Source organism: Neltuma alba, unplaced genomic scaffold, assembly GCF_004799145.2.
Source record: "Neltuma alba isolate B1F8T4 unplaced genomic scaffold, ASM479914v2 tig00007386_pilon, whole genome shotgun sequence".
Taxonomy (NCBI): Eukaryota; Viridiplantae; Streptophyta; class Magnoliopsida; order Fabales; family Fabaceae; genus Neltuma; species Neltuma alba.
The window spans coordinates 54,163-77,882 of NW_021634768.1; the positions used below are offsets into that span (position 1 = coordinate 54,163).

Here is a 23,720-nt window from a genome sequence, read left to right on the forward strand (position 1 = left end):
ACATTTCTCCACGTATTTTTTTTAATCATTTTTCTCATTTATTATAAAGAGATATTTGGAAATAACAGCAGAATGGGTCTTCCCCGTTATAAATCATCAAGTAGGATATCAATTACATGTTTTAAAGATTGTCCCTGTTCTTCGTTTATCCTTCACACGTAACCCAAAGCGAGCATCCTTCCTGTGAAAAGCCGTATCACAGGTCGACATGGTGAGTGTTATAGCGATGTACAGAGCTCTGCTACGCATGGTGATGAAGATGGTAGGGATGAGACCCAAAAGGTGGAAATCCACCAAGGAACGGTCATCACTTCTGGGTTCCTTCCCAACCCCAGAACAAAAAGCTCGCCGTCGTTTTCCTTCACGGCTTCGCTGCCGACGGAATCCTGACGTGGCAATTCCAGGTTCTGGCACTGGCAAGAAAATACGCCCTGTACGTGCCAGATCTAGTGTTCTTCGGAGAGTCCACGACGGAGAGACCGGATCGGTCGGTGGAGTTTCAGGCGGAGTGCGTGGCGGAGGGGTTGAAGAGGCTCGGAGTAGAGAAGTGCTGTGTGGCAGGATTCAGTTATGGAGGGTTCGTGGGGTTCAAGATGGCTGAGATGTACAGTGACACGGTGGAGTCGCTGGTGGTGAGTGGATCGGTCCCCGAGCTGATGGAATCGTTCAGCGGTCCGGCGCTTGAGAGGCTCGGAGGTTTCTCAAGCTGGTCACAGCTTCTGCTTCCCAGTAGAGCAGATGGAGTTAGATTGCTGTCGGATGTTGGCTTCTACAAACGCATTCCATGCCCTAGATTCTTGCTTCGAGACTTCTTAAAGGTATCACACGTGAATTATGAATATATTTATATATATATATATATATAATTGTACTAATGATTATTAGATAGATAGTCACGTCATCAGCCAAGTACTCAATATCACTATCTTTTTTGGGTGAATTCCATGTCGTGAACTTCAGTTAAAAGAAGATTCATAAACTTTTATAGGAGTCCTTGTATTATTGGTACCGTTAGTTTAGGTTGACGTGGCACACATCTCTTCTCTTCTTTCTCCGCCTAATCTTCGCCGACACTACTGTTTTTCTCTCTCTCTCTCTCTCTTCCCGTTATCATCGTCTTCCTATCCTCCCCAACCGCACCCCCACTGTCCTTCTTCTTCTTCCTCTCTCTCTCCTTCCTTTTTCTCTCTCTGCTACCTTCACTGCCAAGAGAAACTCTTCTCACCCTCCTTCTTCGGCCCCCCTTGGGTTCTCATTCTCTCTCCTTCCGTTCCCATACAAGGGTGTGGGGTCAGGGCTAAGATAGAAATTACTCCTCCGGTTCTTAATATAAGACCCATTTAACTAATTTGATTAGATTAAGGAAGTTAAGTAAGTTGGTTAATTATAAGAAAAGTGACACATTTTTTCTAAAACACCATAATCATCTTTCTTAATACCTCATCTCCCTCTTCTATTTGATTATGGTTGAGGGAGTATCCATAGGGGTAATTTAGAGAACATTGGTAAATATGAGAAATGGGTCTTATATTTAGGACCAAAACCAACTTAATAATTGAGTCCTATATTAAGGACCGGAGGAGTATATATTATAAAGATGAGGTAGCTTGTTTGGAATACCGAGTGAAAACACTTATAATCACGTTTCATGTAAAGCAAGATAAAACTCCTCTCACATAGTTACCTCGTATTTCATAAATCATGATTAAAAAGTTGTTTATAAGTTACTTCAAATGGGCTTTTAATCTTGCGGGCGCTACCTTGTGTTTTTTCTTTGAAAGAACAACTATCTTAGAGGTAGCATTTGCTCCATCCAATCGCTGCTTCTAATAAATATATTTTTAATTGAAAGCGGTGGCATTTGTTTTATCCAAGTGCTACCTCTTGTTTTACTTTAAAAAAATACAACTAATCAAGCGGTAACGTTTGGTACTATAAATGCTACAACTAAATTTTTTAAAAGTTAAATATATAATTCACAAATAATAGGTAGCGTTGGTTTTATTAAATGCTACTACATGAATGCTACTAAGGTCATTTTCTGTAGTAGTGGGTGTGGCTGGAAAAGGCAGAAGACAACGATAATGGGGAGAGAGAGACAGGGCGCGGTGTCGCTTTAAAAAACAAATTCTTCCCAGATAGTATAAGCACTTTTACAAAATATAATTTTTATGTTGCTTATTTATATTGATTAGATAAATAATCAAAGAAAGGCAGTGGTATTTTTTCAATTAATTTAAAGTTTGAAAGAATATTTACATCAGTTAATAAATAACCGATATAATAAAACTTTATGATGTCAATTATTATGAAAACTGACATAATATATATCTTAACTATAAAGTGATCTGTAATAATAAAAATAGTATAACTCGGGGGTGTGGTGAGTGAGCGGTGGGGGCTCATCCTCCCTTAATCAAGTGTCGAGGGTTCAATCCTTGCCTTGGGCATGGAAAAGCTTTAAAACCCCGGGCCAACTGTCCCGCCCATCGAGGTGCCTACAAGCCAGCGAAGAGATTAGTCACCGGGTCCGCCGGTGGATACCCTGATGTTTCATCAAAAAAAAAATAGTATATTTAAAAAATAACTTTTTATGTTGGTTGCATGAGAAGAGACATGAAAAATTAACTTTTTATGCCGGTTACTTCTTTTAACCGACATAGAAATAGGTTAACCCAATGTTATATATTCCAGAGACTGTTTTTTTCCCCCCTTCCCCGGTGCCCTTGAGAAACTATCTTAGCTTGTTTCTTGTATGTAGAATAAATCTCACTTCTAAGGCCAACTACTACTTCCGGTCCTAATTATAAGATTTTATTTATAGTCTACAAACGAGGTCTTATTATAAATAGGACCGGAGGTAGTACTTCACTATATATAAGTGGAGACGGGGGATGCCACTCCTAAATCTCTTAATGAAATCACAATACTGAAATAAATTAAGATTGTACGTAGATGATTAACATAATGGTTTTCAAATTGTCACTTATTGATTATTATCTCCTAATAATATATTGATATTGTACAAATTATATGCATGTATCATGAACATGTCCGTGAAAGTGGTCACTCTAGATTTTGAAAGAGAGAGTCAATTTACCTGTCTGTCTAGCAGGAAACCGTTTGTGTCAACCGAAAGAGGAAAGAGGAACTTTTGGTGGCACTTGTGAAGAATATAGATTCAGCAATCCCCAAGTATCCACAGGTAATTAGTTTCAATAATTAGCAGAAGAATTTGTGTTTAGCTTATATATATATATATATATATATATATTGATGTTGAGGAGCATGGATATATATAATAGAGAATACATCTGATATGGGGAGCAAAGGACAAGATCTTCGGCTTGGAAGTTGCCAAAAACTTGAAAACGTACGTTCTTGTACTCCCATAATATATTCTACCTATAATCTCTAATATAAAACCTCTTTTAACTTTTATTTTGGTCCTAAATATAAAATTTTAATCCATTTTGTCTCTCATATTTACGTATTTTTTCTAATGTAGTCGTTTTAATAATAGTAGTTCTAGTCAATAAACTTGATTAGTGAGGATATTTTAGGAAAGACTACTTATTTATTACAAATAAATAATTTAACTTATTTTTTTAATTTACTCAAATTAGTTAACTAGCTTTTATATTTAGGACCGGAGGATATATATATATATTTATGTATGTATATCTGAAAATTTATTTATGTTGTTGATAATGAAGAAATATGGATGGTGGCAGGGAGATAGGGGAGAAAGCGGAGGTGCACGTGATAGAGGAGGCGGGTCACCTGGTAATGTTGGAGCGTCCTTTTGTTTTCAGCTCACTCCTCTCCCACGTTGTTGCTTCTTCCCATCTTCAATGTTCCTAGACTACACCGCATTATCCATGTTTGGTTCCTTTGCATCAGTCCAACGTTATATTACTAATGTTTGTGTAATGCCTCCTAATATTCTGAAGAAGCTGTGCGTGAGTATTATTACAAGTTTGCTTTTGTTTGTGTGTCCACCTACATTCATAAAACCGATCATACTAAATATTTATACGCTTTATAAGTAACTAATTCATTGTAATTAATGTTGTATTGACTATTATCACTTGAAAAACATTACAAAAATTAAATTCTTTACATATTCAATGTTATAACTGCTTTTTAACCAATATTTTTGGTTTACATGAGATTGTTAAAACACAGTTATACTGTGGAATGGAAGAGTCTGTGTGCGCTGGCTTTGGGCGTTTGTCCTTTGTTTTTCTTTATCCCTACGTCAACTCGTCAACTGAGCCCGTAACACTAACTAATTGACCTTTTGGAAAGCCGATGGAAGAGCAAACAGGGGAAGGGAAGAGCCAACGGGGGAGGTGCTCTCCATAAAAGACAGAGGCCCTTTGGTAGAAATAAGGCCTAAGTCAACGAGGCCCAAAACACTATGGGCCTAGACAATCAGATTACCCCGGTGCATGAAGCTTGGAAAAAGAGTTACCTTAGCACCAACAGGTTGGATCTAGCAGAAAGGCTAGTCTCACACAACGTGACTCTTTGAATAGGATTATCTACAATACTAAAATACCCATGACTCGCAAAAAAAACAGAGAAAGTTACCTTAGCCTTGAGCTTGTTGCTCAACTGGAACCACATGCCTCCTCAGAGAAGGTCATGGGTTCTATCCCCCTTGTTGCCAGGTAAGGGGTGGGTGTGTGTTGGGGTCCCCTCCCCTCTGGGGATGTGTTTGTGTGGCAATATGCTGTACTCATATTTGAGAGAGAGACTGTCAAGATTTTAGGTGAGAGTAAACTTACATATTAATTCATGGCTCTAAGATTTTGAGTTAAGATGTGATGTCAAATCTTTTATTTCCTAATCCAATTGTTGGAAAACCCCATGCTCCAAGTACGGTGCCCCAATTAAAGCTTGACATGTCAACCAAAAAAATTTATGACCCAAAACAGTAATCTCGGCTCAATTGTGATATTAGTGAGAGAACTAAGCATATAGTGCTGTCATGTAAGCCACAATTGGACAAGTCAGCCTCTCTCAGCGATCCTCTCATTATGCTTAGTATATGTAGCGCATTCTTATTCTGAAGCATGATGCTTAACCGCCATTCGCATTCATGATTAACGTTGATGATTAAATAATAACGTCGTCATTTAGAATTATTATATATAACCTTTAGAACCTCTAATTGTGTGTATGTGGTCTATGTTTCGAGTTGAAAAGGCTTTCTCACCATAAAGTTTGTCAGCGACATTGAGATATCATTCCAAGAATATTATCTGATAGATAGCTTTAATTAACTTTTCTCCGAACTTTTCTGTTTCTCTCTCTTGTTGCTGGTTATTATTCACAAACACGCTATGCTGTCATCCTAATTCACAACCAAGGAATATGAGGATACGATTATTCATTACAATGATCTCAATGACAAGGGCAAGACAGGAAAGGAGAAGAGACACACAGCCATAGGGGATACACATATGGGGATATATATATGTGTATTATAGAGTCATCATGCAACAGCACCTACATATAAATGCTAAGGAGCAGATGATGGATTCACGCAGTCATTGATTCCCTTCAATTCAGCTGGAGATACTTCATGAGCCTGTGGGCGAAACCAGTAAAAGTCATGACCATGCAGGTATCACTGTGGTATATAATTATAACAACAGAAAACAATGATAGATTCTGAGGCATTGATTGCAGAAACAAATATGGAAACGACGGGGAAAGTTCCACTGATTATGGGTAAAGATGGGAGAACTTTTGCATGTTCGATAACACCACAGGTATGAAATAATAATGTCTCAACTCTCATGCACGTCATTTAACTTCTTCAACAAATCAACAACGCTGGCTTTTCTTATTCAGTTTTAGTCTTACTATTTGTCCCAGATTTTAAATTCAACGTTGAATCTGTCCCTATAAATCTAACAGAAGAAGAAAACATGCATGCATTGTGAGTGAACATTAATTACCTCTCTTCTTCATCAACATTGCCGGTGGATTTGTAGTTGGGGATGGGAACACGGCCAGATTCGATTTGTCTTAGATCCTCTAAGAGGATTTCATAGTGTCTCTTAACTTCCTCGGCTGATTTGCCACCAACAGCTTTAGCCACATTCTGCCATCGGTCAGGAGTGTCCTTGTCATATTTTGCAAGAGCCTTCTCAAAGAGCTTGTTCTGTTTAGGTGTCCAAGATGAATCAGAGGCCTTTTTGCTGAGAGAGCTTGAAGCCATAACTATATATATATATATATATGAGAAGAAAATGGTTCAGGGATATAGCCTGTGAAGGAAAATGGTGAAGGGGGTGTACTTATAAATGTTGAGAGATAGTGGGATGAAGCTAGTGAAGGAATCTGAATAGCCAAAAGTTGGAAAGCACTTGTGACTCTGTCTGCTTTGGAACCACGAAACCAAGCAGGACAATGTACAGCCAGAGAGGAGAATCAGTTTCAAATGAATCTGGTTCCAAATTTCACATCTTTTTTTGTTTTCTTTTCTTTTTCCCCACTCCACAATCCTTTAATTTCTTTCTCATTACTGATAAAGTTGTTTTTCCTTCATTATGGACACGAAAAAACTGATTAGCTTCGTAAGAAAATATTTGAAATGACGAGCATCAGGTTTAGGTTACAGCTAGAGGGCGTAGGGGGAACAAAATAAAGAGGAAAAGATAGAAAGATAACATCTTGAATATCTGCAATTCAGAAGAAAAAACAAGAGAATCATGGTGGGGATTGAAGAGAGAGAAGAGAGGAGATAAGTAATAGTATATTCTTATTGGTCAATTCACTTAGTGGACTGTGTCATACGAAATTTACTCTTTATCTTAACATAGAATATTTTGAATTCATTAAAATTGCAAGTCCCAAGTACGTGGGGTTCTGGGGTGAACTTTACTCTCTCTATCGCAGAAGATGAAAAACAATAAGAGCAATGTAAATATTTTCCCCTTGTTTCTGCTGCAACTTGAAACTTGATTCTGTGATTTTTAATCTGAATTCTCACTCTTGGAAGTGTGCATGTAGCAATTGGATGAGATTCTTTTCTTCATGGCCTTATTGGCTTCTCTTTTTCTTCTTTAATTATTTTTTCTTGGTACTGCTGTCATCAATGTCCTCAGTTTTGGTCTGATACTAAGGATATATGTGGATGAAAGAATAATGAAGAGGAAGAAAAAGTTCCGTTCAAACAATTATTTGTGAGTGAAGAAAGACAATGCAGAATTTTAAACTAAACAATCAAAACTCTATCAAGTTCTTCTTTATGAGGTTTTGACGATTTTGCAGAAAAGTTTTCTCAGATAATAGAGTCGGAGCTAGAAATCATCACTAAAATATCCTTTTGATTGCCAACTGTGAACTCTTTCCCAATAACTCAAATTGATCGCACTGACGAAATCTGCTAAAGCTGGAAAGAATCTGCCCAGATGAGAAGAAAAAGTGTGTCATAGAAACATTATATTTTGTTGGGTTCTGAGATCTTAGGAATTGGGATTTCGGATGTTTGTTCCGAGCAACGTTGTTTGTTTCTGCATGCTTTGTAGGACACTACTCATCAATAATCAGCTCCTTCTGGCTTTTATCTCTCACTGAGTTTGCCAGCTGATTGGTCAAAGGTTGAAGCGTCTTCTTAATTGGCCAATGGAAGAGATAAGCTGATAAACACTATTTAGATTGTATGTAATAAATGATTAACCTCTCATCTTTCCAGGCATTTGATTGATTGGCATAATACATATGCATCTTCACGCAGATTAAACAGTTAAAATACAAAAAACAAGAGTCTTAATTGTTATATTAAGTACAAATATCCAACTTTCACAGTGCGTCTGATGTATGTGTTTCACAACATTCTATTAAGCTGGGATCAGAAAGGATTCCCAAGGTAATCAAGACTGGCTTTTCTGAAAGAAGAAAGTGAATTTGACAATATATAAATTATTCTAATGCAGATACTGGTTCTGCAACTGTGAACCCACAGGGGCATAAATTGATATTGGCCATGCAAAAGTTGGAATCAATGATGGTGGGAATGGTCCTAACTTGTCCTTTCCAATCCTCTTCATTAATGCTAGAAAGAGTCACACAAAAGTGATTCTGTATGGAGTCTGTATTTTATATCTACATAATAATAATTTCTTTTCTCTCTATCTTCCTCCAAAACATGTGTGTGTGTGTGTGTAATCATTTCTGTGAATATAAAGAATCCGCATAGGTGGTGAGAATGTCAAGATTTGGACGATGATTTTGGTGACCATTTCCAAAGAAGCAGGATATTGAGGTCCCAAAACAATGGAGGAAATGGTCCTAAGTTGTTCTGTTCATCAGCAATAGGTCCCCCCCTCCTGGTGGGCTTCTGATGTTTAATCTGTTCCATAAACTCATTTGCTCTTCATCATTATAATAACAATAATATGAGAAGTTGGGAACCTTATTCATACCTTGACATTCAATATATACTAACTATATCCGGTCTTTAATATAAGAGCCAATTGACTAATTTGAATAGATTAAAGAAGTTTAGTTAGTTATTTGTTAAAAAAAAAAGTATTATCTTTCTTAAAATACCCCTGCTGATCATGTGTATAAGCTAAAACTATCATTTGATGAAACCTTTAACATGTGCAACTACTATGAGAACTACTTTAAAAAAAATAGATAAATATAAGAGACAAAGTAAATTAAAATCGTATATTTATGACCAAATCAAATGGGCCAAGATACACATAACTCTCTTGACCTTTAGATCAGTTACTAGGGGTGTTCATGGGCAGGGCTGGGCAGGACATGTCCCCTGCTCGATGCCTGGCCCAAAAGATGAGCGAGCTGCATTTTGCAGCCTGCTGCCCTGTCTTGTTCATAGAAGCCCTAACCATTTTCGGGCTGAGCAGGGCAGGCTTCCAAGCCCAAATAGTGATACCTTAGTGAAAAAAATTTTAGTTGAAGTAAGGGTATCTTATAACAACTATAAAGAAATAAATACTTGAATAAACAATAAATTCAACAAATCAATAATTTTGATTTGTCTTAAATTGATATATATTTTAATACAACACTAAAGTGAGCTTGCTTTTGCATTTTTGCAAGACAACCAACAATGAAAACAAACTAAAAGATACTAAACCAGATTAGAAAAACATTAAAAAGATACTAAGAAGGAAGAATTACGCATACCACTAAATGTATTTAGGGTAAATGGAAGAGAAGAGAATAATATATATTATTATATATATTATATATCATTATAAGTATTTCTGGCAAAAAAAATTATAAATATATATATCACGGGCAGGGCAGCATACCATGCCCGTAGCCCAGCCCTGCCCATAATATGCCTAGCCCAAAAATGTTCATTTTTTTTTTGGATTGTTTTTTTTTTGGCTGGGCAGGGCTATTTTTTCACGGGCTCGAGCGGGCATACTGGGCTAGCGGGCTTAATGAACACCCCTATCAGTTACTCATAATCCCCCTCATCTTTAAAAGTTTAAATTCCACACCCTCATGTTTCAAATTTTGACTATGAACATCCTACTATTAGAATGGCTGTTAAGTTTAACCGAATTTATGCCACATCAACCTAATTAAAATTACTTGGCAAATGAGATGAAAATTTGAGAATTTCATTAATTTATTTAAACTCTAAAAGCACAGTATTTTATTTAAGGATAATTTTGCCATTCTACTAATTTCAACAGATCTAATTCAGCGGTACCAATTAAACCTTGACAATGTCTTCCTTTCTCGATGTCTATGGATGTTTTAACGCTTTCCAGAATCCACAAGAAATCATCTTTTTCGTTCAAAATCTTATCTATATGCTTTCCATGTTCATTTTAGTTTGATTTGGCATTTAAACTTGGCTTTCTAACTCCAGTATTGTACAGAGAAAGACAAAAGGGGGCCTGAGTTGAATGTAAGCATAAAACAAAGATGTCTTTAGAAAATATACCATTAATAGATTTCAAGGAAAAAAGTAATAGGGATGGGACAAATAGCCATGAAATTTGAAACCAAGATGACTTTATGCCATTTCAGAAGCTAAAGGCGACATTGCAGAAAAGAGAGTTGATCTGGACATGTCAAAGAAGAAAACATGAAGACACTACAGATGTAAAAATTAGTGATTTGGGGGTCGTAGTTGATGTCAAAATTGCCCTTTCAATAAGGTAGCGGGTTTTAAGTCGGGTGAAATTAATATTATTACAAATATTCCATCTCATTTGCCAAGTAATCTTTATCAAAATGATGTGGCATAAATTCCATTGACTTTAACCATCATTTTAACAGCAAGGGGTTCCTGGTCAAAACCTAAAAAGTGAAGGTGTGGAATTTAAACTTTTATAGATGAGAAGGGTTATATGTAACTAACCTAAAGTTAAAAGGGGTTGTGTATATTTTAATTAATTAAATGTCAAACTAGTTATTATATTAAGGATCAGAAGTAGTATAAGATAATTAGACCGGGAATCATGCATTTTGTATGGAAACCTAAATAAAATCTACTGTTTATGACTTCTAAATAGTACAGCTTTTGTAAGTATGAATAAGATGATATGGCATATCTAAACACTAGAGTAAGGTAAAATTTAAAGAGCAGCGTAAAATATGAAAAATCATAGCATTTCTGATGTTTAGATGTGTCAATTAAATATCTAAATCAATCTTTACATGAATTTACAGAAGGCAGGAATGAGCATGGCAGAAGAAAGTTGAGGATGCCAGAAGGGAACCTGAAGATAAGCAGATAAATGTTCTGATTTTGGGATCCAGAAGATAAGAATCAAATCAACATTCTTTCACATAAACAGTAACTTCATACACACGATGATTCATATAGGACTTTCCAATGGCACGGAACATGAATAATGTCAAACACAAGCTTTAATAAAGCTGTAACCAAAAAGAAAGAAAGAAAGAAAGTGAGTGTATTGGCGTTGATAATGTATCTTTGGCTTCAATTGTTTCCCACAGATATGTTCCTTTTTGGCAGTAGATCCGATAACTCAGCTCCAAATAAAATTTTGTCATATCCAACTTTCTTTCCCCCCCCCCCCCTCTTAATATTGGTATATAAATACTACACATCTAGCTTGCAACTGAGTAATTCAGCTTGCGTTTGTTTTAACTAATTAAACTTCCCTGAGGCTTATTAAAATAATCCTGTGAAGTTTAAAGGCATACGTTGGAGATCAACTGTAAAATATGTTGTTTAATTACGTGTAAATAGTATGGTTTATTGTTATAACTTCTCGTTATTAATATACATGTTGATGTTGATTTTGAATGTCTAACTTATGGAAAGTTTTCAGAAGAATAAATTTTGTGTGGGTTCCTAAAAGCCTGTGACTTTGATCCAATCCAAACCCAAGCTAGATGGGCTTTTGCATGCTAAGGCCTTATTGCCCACCAACCAATAGAACCAATCCAAGAATAATATAATTATAAAGGTGAAAAATGAGGTGCTCCCTGAACTGCTTTTGTAGGGAATAATGATAACGATGGCTTAATGCAATTAAATCCGATTAAATGAAGGAATAAAACCAACTAATTAAACACATAAAAACTTAACAATCAGTTTGAAAGATTTATCTTCTTAATCCTTTTATTAGTTCAAACTTACACACTAACTTTCTCATTAATCTTGAACAATACTCCCTCCGTCTCTTATTATAAGATTATTTTAACTAAATTGTGCGGTGTAAGAAAATAGTTAAAATTAGTTAAAAGTAATTAATATGTAACTAATGTAATTTTTTTTCTGAATATATCTCTATATATAAATGGGTAAATGTGAAAGAATAATAGTGAGATCAATGAAAAAAGAGAATGCATTAAATGCATTAAAATAGAGATAAAATAGGTAATAATGTATTAAATGTTCAGACAAACTCAAAAAGAATCTTATAAAAAGGAACAGGCCTATTTAAAAATTAGATCTTATAATAAGAGACAGAGAAAGTATGAGACTTTTTTAAATAGTTTTTAACACGCTTACACAGTAAAATTTCAACATGAACAACTTCATAAATTGATGTAGCTTTAAAAAGAGGCACCAAGTCAATTAGGACTCTGAAGGAGAACTCAACTCAATTTCTTATTGGGAAATTAGACCTAAATATTACAAAGGTGACTCAACTATATAAAGCCAAAATGATCACTCAACTGAATATTTCTTTCTCTGTGTAATGGTGGCACTGTGGCAGATAGATAGTTATAATTATTCTTTGTCACAATCCCCACTGTATAGTTTTTCCAAACTTTTCATAAGTAACACATGTTGTATTGACCTTTATAGTTATCCACAGCCATAATACCAAAGAGAGATGAGTCGCATTCCATTTTATCTAAACACACACACACACATCAAACATTAGATGTATTGTACAAAGCATGATGGAATAATCAAAACATGTGTGTGTGTGTGTGTGTATCTCACTGAGTACAGTTGGCAGACGCATTTTCCATATCTTCTTTTCTCATTCATTATCTTTCTTTTTCCGTTCAATCATAATGCTACCTACAAAGTCAAATTAGTTTCTTATAATCATTAATTCAAATATTGGGAAACAGTTGTATACAAGCCATTATATATACAGATATTTTTATGAATAGAGCTATTGAATTAATTAAATGATAACTTTTGAGGAAGGTGGTCGTTTCTTTGGAGATAGTAACAGCAGCAAGATGGACCACTTATGGATAACTAATGTGTGTTTGGCTGTAAGGGTTGTCAACCCAACCACTTCAAATTGCCAATTCTTACTCTCTTACGTCTCTGATCAACTGTGTATAAGCTATATCTGTGTGTGTGTGTGTGTGTGTGTGTGTGTGTAAGCTATACATATATGTATAATATATTTCTCAGTTGAATATTGATGGGATTTTTTGTTAAGAGGCAAAAAACATTACATGTGTGTTTGTTGGGTATAGGGTCCTACAGTCGGAGGAGTCTGTCATATTTAACACCAAAAGTAATCACTTGAGAAATTGTCAACAGCACAATTATTTGCGCAAGAAATTAGCTCATCAACATCAGATCAGCAGTCAATTAGCCCTTTGAATTTGATTCTGATGGCTCACCAGTAAAACAAACATTATATATAATAATACTAGTGATAAATAAATAATATATAATTAGGATTATATTGCTGTGTGTATATGTTTTGTGGAGCATTAGAATATGGAGGATAAAAACAGCAAGGAATGGTGATCACTTGGGTCTGTTACTTATCCAAAGATTTAATTAATTATTAATCCATACTAAAACATTATTCAATATTGCCACTTGCAAGACATTATGGATAAAGATCAAAACATAAACGGATTATTTATGTGGGTGTGTACATTTAGGGAGAGACAAACAGACTCATACGTAGGCAGCTCCATATCTTCAGGATGGACACATTTAGATACACACAATAGATATTTAAAGACAGGGCATTATAACAGAGAGACATGTAGTGAAGAGGTAGTTTTTGTGACTATGAAGGATGAGAACAGCCCCATATGCCTTTGTTACCATGTGTGTGTGTATATTTCTAACTTATAATTAACTAGCTTACTTAACTTTTTTAATCTAATCAAATCAGTTAAATAAGTTTTACTACCTCTGGTACTTAATACATTGTTTGACTTTTATTTTAGTCTTAAATATAAGATTCTAATCCACTTTGTCTATCATATTTATGCATTTTTTCCAAAGTAGTCCTTTTAACAACGGTAGTTCTAACCAATAAACTTGATTAACAAAGATATTTTAGGAAAGACAACACTTATTTATTACAAATATCTAATTTTACTTCTTTTTCTAATCTACTCAAATTAGTTAACTAGCTCTTATAATTAGGATCAGAGATACTCCTCCGGTCCTTATTATAATACCCAATTTGACTTTTTATTTGATCCTAATTATAAGACCCAATCCATTTTCTCTCTTATATTTATGTATTTTTTTCCAAGATAATCCTTCTAATAATGATAGTTTTAGCCAATATACTTAATTAACAAGAATATTTTAGGAATAACAACACTTATTTATTATAAATAACCAACTTAACTTACTTCCTTAATCTCCTCAAATAAATCAATTGGGTCTTATAATTAGGACCGGAAGAGTAGTATATTGAGAACAGGAGGAGTATGACGTTTGCCATTTCTCAATCTCTATGGGGTTGGCCTGTTCATTGTATCTGGGTGCGGGGGCATCATTAAAAAGAGTGCCGGAACACAAAAAAATATCTGCACAAAAAGTTTTTTAAGGATGACTAGCTAAGCGTCATTCATTAATGATTTACTCCTCCGATCCTTAATATAAGACCCATTTAACTAATTTGATTGGATTAAGGAAGTTAGGTAAGTTAGTTAATTATAAGAAAAGTGACACATTTTTCCTAAAACACTATAATCATCTTTCTTAATACCCCCTCTCCCTCTTTTACTTGATTATGGTTGAGGGAATATCTATAGAGGTAATTTAGAGAAAATTGATACATATGAGAAAGGGCTCTTATATTTAGGACCAAAATCAACTCAAGAATTGGGTCCTATATTAAAGACCGGAGAAGTATATATATAGACAGAGACTTGCTGATGAATACTTGAGTACTCCTAATTAACATATTTTGAGACATTATTCGTTTCTTTGTCAAGGTCCGGATGTAATCAACATTAATCATGTCTCTTTAAAAAACCACCAGAAAGGGATATGATCTGTTGGCAAATCGAAACGTAACGCTTGAAAAAGTAAAGATCATTATGCTTTGAACTAGCTAACGCTTGAAAGTTTATTCTTTTTGGGCCAACTTTAATTATTTCATTAATCAAGAGCAATCAATCAAACACAATCTACACCCGCCGCTAAAAAGATTTTATATTCGTGGATCGTATGTAAAACATGAACGTCCGTGGCCAGGGTTGAGGAGGGGGAGGGACGGTCTTAATAATTTCACCTTCATGTTAAAAATTGAGATTGATTTTTATATAAATTATCATATTTCTTCCGTCCTAAATATAAAATTCTTGTACTAATATATATAAAGATTTTATATATAGAATCGAAAAAGTATTATATATTCATCAATATCAGTCTTCATTCAATGGATAACTTGAACATGCATATAGTATCAGCATCCTTGTCAATTGTAACAAGGTGGTCCAAGTCCAATCAATCACTATACCTTCAAACCTTAAGAACTTTCATATAAAAAAGGCATGCATAATGTGTGAGGAATATTCGATATCATGAACTGAAGCCTATTCTCTTGTATTATTATTAGGTAACCTGGAATAAATTTGACAGATATATCTATACACATATATATACAAGGGCATGCATAAGAGCCGGACATGCGCGCCGAAAATGCGGTCAAGGAGCAAAAACCAGACGACTGGGGAAACTGATTCGTGAAAAAGGATGAAATGAACCATGTGTTTTCTAAGGTTGTGGTTGAGAATTAAAATTAGTGGGTTCATTTTCAACCACTGGACAGACATTTTGTAATTGTAGCCACCATTTACAGTGACCCTTTTGAGTCTGATTCAGGCCTCCCGCTGCAAAATTTTATGTGTCAGTCCTCCTCCTACTTCTGGCGAAATTCAAAAAGTCTCTGAGACGTTGGTGATCGTGAATCGAAAGTGACATTTTTGTCACTTCATTATTCTGTTAGATTCCCTCTCTCTCTCTCTCATGATATGAGTGCCATTAAAATCACATGCAAGTCGATTAAAAAAAATACAGAAAAATATTCTTAAAATTCAAAATTTTCAAATAGTTACTTAACTAAACAAAATTGTAGTTTAGATACAAGGGCGAAATTGAGATTTATAAATTTATTTAAATAATTATATTGTTCTTTATACTGGCCAGAGTTTTGGCGCGTGCAACAATCGCCAGAATTCAGGTGTCTAGCAACTGGCCAATTACAGGTCACTTAGAGCTCTGGCGGTCAACAACTATTTTTTTGAGAATTTTTATTATTTCAATAATACGGATAACAAGTTTTTTAACGCTATTAACAAGTTTGATATTTTTTCTTTAAAAAAATAGAGGATGATATGCTCATTTTTAGCAAATTTGTAAATCTTAATTTGATTATCTATATCTAAACTAGGATTTTATTTATTTAGATGACTGTTTAGAAATTTTAAAATTCAGAAATTATTTTTCTATTGTTTTTCCTTAAAAAAAAGTATCATCAAGAAGAACACGCCTCATTTACCACAAAGGCATTTGTTTGGATTGCATTATTGAGACATAGGGAGCTAGTTGGCTGATGGTAGATAATTTTTGATTAACTACTTTTAACTATAAGGCCTAAAGCAATTCAATATTGAAAGTCTGCTCATCATCTGCAATATAATTAAAGAAATAAATGTGCTAGTCCTAGACATAATAGTAATAAAGAAAATAAAGCATATTTATCAACAGAAAGTCGTGAAAGTTGCACTTGAAAGGGGAAGCAGTAGTAATAAAATTAGCTTTAATTTGCATTTTCCATACATAGGATTTGGCTTAATTAATGTCATTAATGGAACTTAATATGGCTGAGGCAAATTAATTTAGCGAGGACAAAATCCTACATATGTTAAAAAATTTAAAAGGACAGGAAAAGAAATATGCAAATAAATTTTGTCGCAAGTACACTTAAACACTGTGCCAATAATTTGGCTATTGATATTTTATACACCACATTAAATTAAAAATTACTAGAAATGCCGCGAAACGAGTTTAATTTGATTCTAGAAAAGATTTTGTTATTAAAACGACAAAATTAAATTAAAAATATGTATGGCACATATATATATATTTCTCCGGTTTTAAATATAAGACCTTTATATATACCAGTATAAGGGTCTTATATTTAGAACCGGAAAAATATATATTTATATATATTGAATCAATAGTTGAGTAATTAATTAGGAGAGATATGGAGAATTGGGCATTAATATAGGTGAGGTTGGTGATGGCAGGCAGAGACATGGCAATTGTGTCTTATGTTGTGCCTCTTTGATTAATTACCATGCGGCTGTCCAACATTTATTTTGTCTCTCACCAATCTTTTATTAATTTGTCAAATGCATGCACCGTCTCTCTCTCTCTCTCTCTCTCTCTCTCTCACACACACACACACACAAAATAGGGCAGAGTCAAAATTTAGTCATGAGAAGGATCCGAATTAGAAATCACAGATAGTAGAAAATTTAAACCAAGTTTAAAAAAAAAAACTTTCTCAACAAGCATTTAACACAATTATATATAGGACTTAAACACGAAACTTCTAGTTAATCCAGTACAATTATCTTACCAGCTAAGTTATGCTACGTGCTTGTTGCTGAATTTTTCCCATTAATTATACATATTTGAGAAGGTTTTTCATAATGTAATAGTTTTTAATGCAAATAATTAAAATGAGTACTCTTAAAAACTAATACACATTTATTTATTTTTACAAATAATTAGTTTAACTAATTTTCTTAATCTTTACACTAATTAATTATCTAACTCATATGTTTGGAATGGGAAAAGGAAAGTAAAACTTAAAAAATTGAAAATTTGGGGAAGACACATAGTCCTGGTCAGTTCCCTCTGATGCACTCCCATGTTATATGATCCTAATTTTAAAGGAATTGAAGATGATGTGATTAAAATTTGATTCCCCCTATATAACTGATACTACATCTTGTTAAGTTAGTTGTTTGTAATAAATATGTATTATATTCTCTAAAATATCCTTACTAAACATTTAACATATACAAGTTTTACAAGGACTACCTTAAAAAAATAGATAAATATGAGAGATAAAGAGAATTAGGATCTTATATGCAAGATCAAATTAAAAGCCTAACTAGTTCTTCTATTAAATATCAGAAGCAGTATTCATTAAAATCGTTATGTGGAAAAGAATCTACATGAAATTAAATGATAAGAAGGCAACATGATGAATTTCAAATAATTGTTTTGGTAGTGCGTGTGTGAATTAAAAGTGAGAAAATTGAAGTATGGGTGGAACGAGGAAAGGGAGAAAGAAGTGGGAGTGGGTATATGAGATGTTGCTTTCAAATTTGGTAACGCTCGGTTTGCAGTCTCTGGGTGCTCTCTGATGAATAATGCTCAGAATAACATTCATAAATAAATAATTATGATCTTTAATTTATAAAATATAAACTACGTACTCAATTACACTCTTTTTTTTAATGTATGGCACAATTATTTAGTACTACCTCTGGTAGTTAATATAAAACCTCATTTGTTTTTTATTTTGATCCTAAATATAAGACCAAAATCTAATTTATATCTCATATTTATATATATTTTTTCAATATAGTTCTTCTAATAATAGTATTTTTAGCCAACACACTTGATTAGCAAGGATATTTTAGAAAAAACAACACATATTTATTACAAATAACTAACTTAACTTATTTCCTTAATCTCCTTAAATTAGTCAACTAACTCTTATAATTAGGACCGGAGGTAGTATTTAATATTATTGAGTCAAATTCAAATAGTTATTAGGCTGAATTAAATCAAAGAATGTATTGTTAACACCTGATTCCTTCATTGTTAACACCTAATCTAATTACTTCTTTGATCTTTTATAAGCTAGAGAGATAATATTTTGTTGGGTTCTATATATTTACAAGTCATATCATTAAATCTTTTACATGAATATATATTATTTTATTTTTAAGTTAATACTGTTAAAATATATATATTAAATAAAAACAAAATTGGAAGAAATATTAAGCTTCAGGTGACAAAGTAAATAAAGCTTAAAGGTGTTTTTAATCTTAGCCAAACATGATGAGAGTGAACTTATAGAAGAGAGAGACTTGTGCCTCACACGTCCACACACATACATACACACTCTAGAGTGTGTGTTTGTGTGTGTGTGTGTGTGTGTGTGTGTGAACTAATGGAGCGTTCAAGAACTCGTCAATTCTCTTTCTCACCGTCTTTGCATTCTGAGCCATCGCCATCTGTATCTATACTTTGTGCAAAAGCATCCTACTGCAACAACCAGGATTCACACACACACACAAATGTATATGTATGTATGCTACGATCACTGGGTGGCCTTATCTTATCCACTCAATACACGTATGAATACCAAGTACATATCTGAACTAATATGATATACTACTTCCTATCTTTAATATAAGAGTTCGTTTGACTTCTATTTTGGTTTTAAATATAAAACTCGAATCTACTTTGTTTTTTATATTTATCTATTTTTCTCTCAAACTAGTCCTTGTAATAAGAGTAGTTCTAACAGTGAGAATATTTCAGGAAAAACAATATCTATTTATTACAAGTAATTAATCTAACTAATTTTTTTAATCTACTCAAATTAGATAACTAATTTTTATATTAAAGATATATGAGAGAGAATATAGTATATAGTATGTATGTATATGAGAGGGCGAGATATTTCGATAAGATCAGGAGAAAATTAATGACGCTTGACACAGATTATTGTGTAGATAATTAAAAAAAAAAAAAAATCTGCAACTCTGATCGAAGCCATGGGAGCGGGCAGCAGCAGAGGCGCGCGTACAGGACGATGGGATACTACATTCGTTTTATAATATAAGAGTTAGTTAAATAATTTAAAAAGATTAAAAAAACTAATTAAGTTAGTCATTTGTGATAATTAAATACTCCTTCAGTCCTTAATATAGGACCCAATAGTTGAGTTGGTTTTGGTTCTAAATATAAGACCCATTTCTCATATTTATTAATTTTCTCTAAATTACCCCTATGGATAATCCCTCAACCATAATCAAATAAAAAAGGAAGATGTGATATTAAGAAAGATGAATATGGTATTTTAAGAAAAACGTGTCACATTTCTTATAATTAACTAATGTATCTAACTTCCTTAATTTAATTAAATTAGTTAAATGGGTCTTATATTAAGGACTGGAGGAGTATTATCTTTTTTAAAATATCTTTACTAATCAAGTATATGTGTTAAAAATATTATTATTACAAGGACTACTTTCAGAAAAAATAGATAAATATGAGAGACAAAATATATTGGGGTCTTATATTTAGGATTAAAATAAAAATTAAATGAGGTCTTATATTAAGAACTAGAGGTAGTATCATTTTCTTTCTTTTTTCTTCTTCTTCAACATACATTCTATCAGCAAAGTAGTCACGGATCATCCCATTAAAAAAAAAACTAAATATCAAATAAAAAATTTCAACAAATATGTGTTATTATATGCAAATCAAATATTGCTAAAACTTATTAAAGCTTGAGAACTAAACTTGATCTGGGTCTCCCAATAATCAATTACATCCATCCAAGTTAATCTTCACACATTACACACACACACACACACACACACAATTCGAATCCTAATGTATAAACAAAAATAATAGAGAGTGCCTGCAAATGAATCCAAAAATTTATGGAGGTAGGGAGCCCCGAGAGAAGATGAAATTATGTTAAGGAAGAAGGATATTCATATTTCGTGACGCAGAATAATAAAAGTCAATAATTAATTTCATATATATATATATATAGATATGTAAGTTGTGTGTTCATGATGAGGAGAAAGAAACATTGGAGGAATCATTTGGCAGGGAAACACTATAAAGAAAAGAAATAAAGTGAAGTTAGAGAAAGATGTGAGGGGCGAGGAGGCCCCATCACCTCATCATCATCGTGGAAGTTGCCCTCATCCCCTCTGCAATTTCTAATTTCTACTTTTTTTATTTACAGTTGTATCAATCATTTAATTGATTAGTACTCTCATCTTGAATACAGATCCAGTAGGTCAGAAAATTGATTTTAGTTTTAAATATAAAATTTTAATTCATTTAATTTATCTACCATATTTATTATTTTTGTTTCAAACTAATTTATTTTGCTTATGACAAATATATACTACAATGTTATAAAGGTATTTTAAAAATCATATTACATGTATTAAAATTAAGTAATTTACTTTGTTTCATTCATTTCTTATTTATATCAAATCAATTAATCATATATATATATTAATTTGGTAACGCTGCTTACCTTCCAATTTACCCCTTCAATGGCAGCCATGAATTAATATACATTTGCAAGCAAAGCATGATTTAGACCACTGACTCCTGTATACATACATCCACATTTGCCCATTGGCAACCCATCATCATCAGTATCATACATGATCTTAACGATAAAATTAAGTTTCCCGATTTTTTCCCAAAATTATATACTCATCCAGTCCCAAATATATGACTTTTTTTGTAAAAAGTTTTATATTTAAAACCGGAAGAGTATTATTTATATTTTAAATATAAACTACTTGGAACAACCTAGGCCATCAGTGAGCCCTGCTACTTAATAAATGCCGTTAATTATCAATATGCATATATTTCAGAATTTTTTAAGGCAGTATTTAATTTATTGTGTGAGCTAATAATAACATTCCAACTAACTTTCATCCATTTGAAAACTACGTACGTATGCACATGTGTGTGTTTATTTAATTTAATTACAACATTCACCTAATTATATATCATCAATAGAGATACTGTATTGATAATTAAGGTTGCAATGCAATAGTTAATATACTTCCGCCGATCTTATATATAAGCTTCACTTTTAGAGAGGAGTTTAGTCCAAAATATTAGTTTTATTTTTTAGTTTATTTGAGCATTTATTACTTTTTTTTCCTTATTTTGTCTTTAATTGACTGTATTTAATGCTTCCCTTTCTTTTAGTAATATTACCGCCATATATTTTCTTTTATCACCTTTTTATTTATTGCCCCTCTCATTTATTCTTTTAATAAATGAGGGCAAATTTGAAAAAAAATTATATTTCTAACTATATATTATTTTTAACTAGTTTTAACTGTTAGTTCGTTAAACATGATTGGATTATTTGAAACTTATATACTCTTTTGATTCTATTTATAAGGCAGAAAGAAAAGGTATATTTTAGTCCTATTTATATGGCACTGAGAGAAATTTTTTTATGGATGTACAATTTTACTCCTCATTTATTATTGTGTTGACTTTGTTTATATGAGATATAATGTATATTAAATAGGGATAAAGTTGGAAAGTTATTAAATTTTAAATGAAAGTTAGTGAAGTTTAAGGTTTTTTATGGTCTGTGTGAAACATGCTAGAAGTGCCTAATAAATATGATCGGAGGAGTATAAGACAAGAGGGAGTATTTATGAATGCGAATTGAATATGCATGCATGATTAATTGTATGACAACGTAACGTGAATGCAATCACTGAAATTTAACGAAAAGTACGCACTAATTAATTAATTCCAAAAACAATAAAAATAAAAAAGTGGTGCTTTGTTTAGTAGTACGTAGCTAATCACTCTAATTATTATATAGTGGTGTGTGTGTGTGTGTATATATATATGTTGTTAATATATATCCATCAATCAATTTCTTCAAAGTCTATGCACACTGACTTTTATAATGTTTGATTAATCAAACAAATAAAGGCACGCACATCATTAACTTGTTGAAATTGACTCTAAATTATTTATATATGTCACGCTCCAACCTTTCTTGTGATTTGATTTATTCAAAACATATATCATTATCAAATCCAACTGTTGAATTTCATGGGATCTTAGTTTTTGTCTAAAAACCATCATATCATGTATAGCCACTGAGCTTTATATATATATATATATATATATATATGTTAATAATACATCTAATCTTTGATATAAAAGATGGATAGTTGATTTGTTGATATTACAAAAATTAGTTAAGTTAGTTGTTTATAACAAATACGTGTTAGTTTTTATAAAATATCCTTCCTAATAATGTGTATTATAAGCTTATAATTACCACTTAAGAAGAAAGTCTCTTACCATATACAATTAATAATAAGAATACTTTGAGAAAATGATTATAAATTAAAAAAATAAAGTGGATTGAAATTTTACATTTATGACAAAAATAAATTTTTATCTAACTCCTATATTTAGAATTGGAGTTAGTATGTAATATAATCATATTTATCACACAATTGTTTATATATATGCTTCTAATTCTATGTTTCATATATATGTAATTTTTGTAAAAAATATTTAATTTATTTCTTGTTCAAATTAAAAGCAAAATTATAAAATAAATTATTCGATCGTAATTTCTAAATGATGAGCACTCAAATCTAATTTAAAATTTACGCAAATACAAATCAGCCATGGATTTTTAAGTATTTATGGGAAAATTCCAAAAAAAAAATATATTAAATATCAAGCCAAGAATTCCAACAAAAACAGTGTTATTTTTTTAATAAAATATAATCAAAACCTATTAAAATATAAGAAATAAGACTCATTTTAAATTTAGTATTTTCTAGGTTCTTTTTGTGAGATCCTCACTTAATATAATGCTTTTGGGGAATAATTGATGATTATGTGTATATATAATTATGAAGATATGACTAAGGGTTCGCAGAAAAAAATAAAAGATATTAAGGGTTTTAATCATCAAGTTAGGTGGAAAAGCAAACTATTAAAATGACAAAAGTACATAGGTTATTACTATAATAGGAGATTCCTCGCCCTCAATTTAGTCTCTTCAACCTTCAAATATAGCGACCCTTCATTCATTTTATTAATACCTTTTATATTATTTAATTTAATTTTCAGTAATATATTAAAATGAACAGTAGCTAACTTACCATATAAGGAAGGGGATGCAGTGCAGAATCGGGAATGCAGAAAACAA

At 32.5% G+C, this 23,720-nt stretch overlaps 1 protein-coding gene, 1 long non-coding RNA gene and 1 pseudogene across 2 annotated transcripts; 2 read left to right on the forward strand and 1 right to left on the reverse strand.

Annotated features, from left to right (window-relative positions):
* The first annotated feature begins 61 nt into the window (after positions 1-61).
* On the forward strand, positions 62-5,519 carry LOC114752431 (uncharacterized; annotated as a pseudogene).
* Positions 2,577-3,860, forward strand: LOC114752435 (uncharacterized). The gene is made up of 3 exons (XR_003740840.1): positions 2,577-3,205; positions 3,306-3,373; positions 3,735-3,860. It is a non-coding gene; the product is annotated as an uncharacterized LOC114752435 (long non-coding RNA).
* Positions 5,516-6,251, reverse strand: LOC114752433 (protein RADIALIS-like 3). The gene is made up of 2 exons (XM_028941176.1): positions 5,973-6,251; positions 5,516-5,599 (listed from the first exon to the last, which is right to left on the reverse strand). Exons 1-2 carry the CDS (start codon positions 6,233-6,235, stop codon positions 5,572-5,574), a joined length of 291 nt encoding a protein of 96 aa, XP_028797009.1. The 5' UTR covers positions 6,236-6,251; the 3' UTR covers positions 5,516-5,571.
* Positions 6,252-23,720: the final 17,469 nt, after the last annotated feature.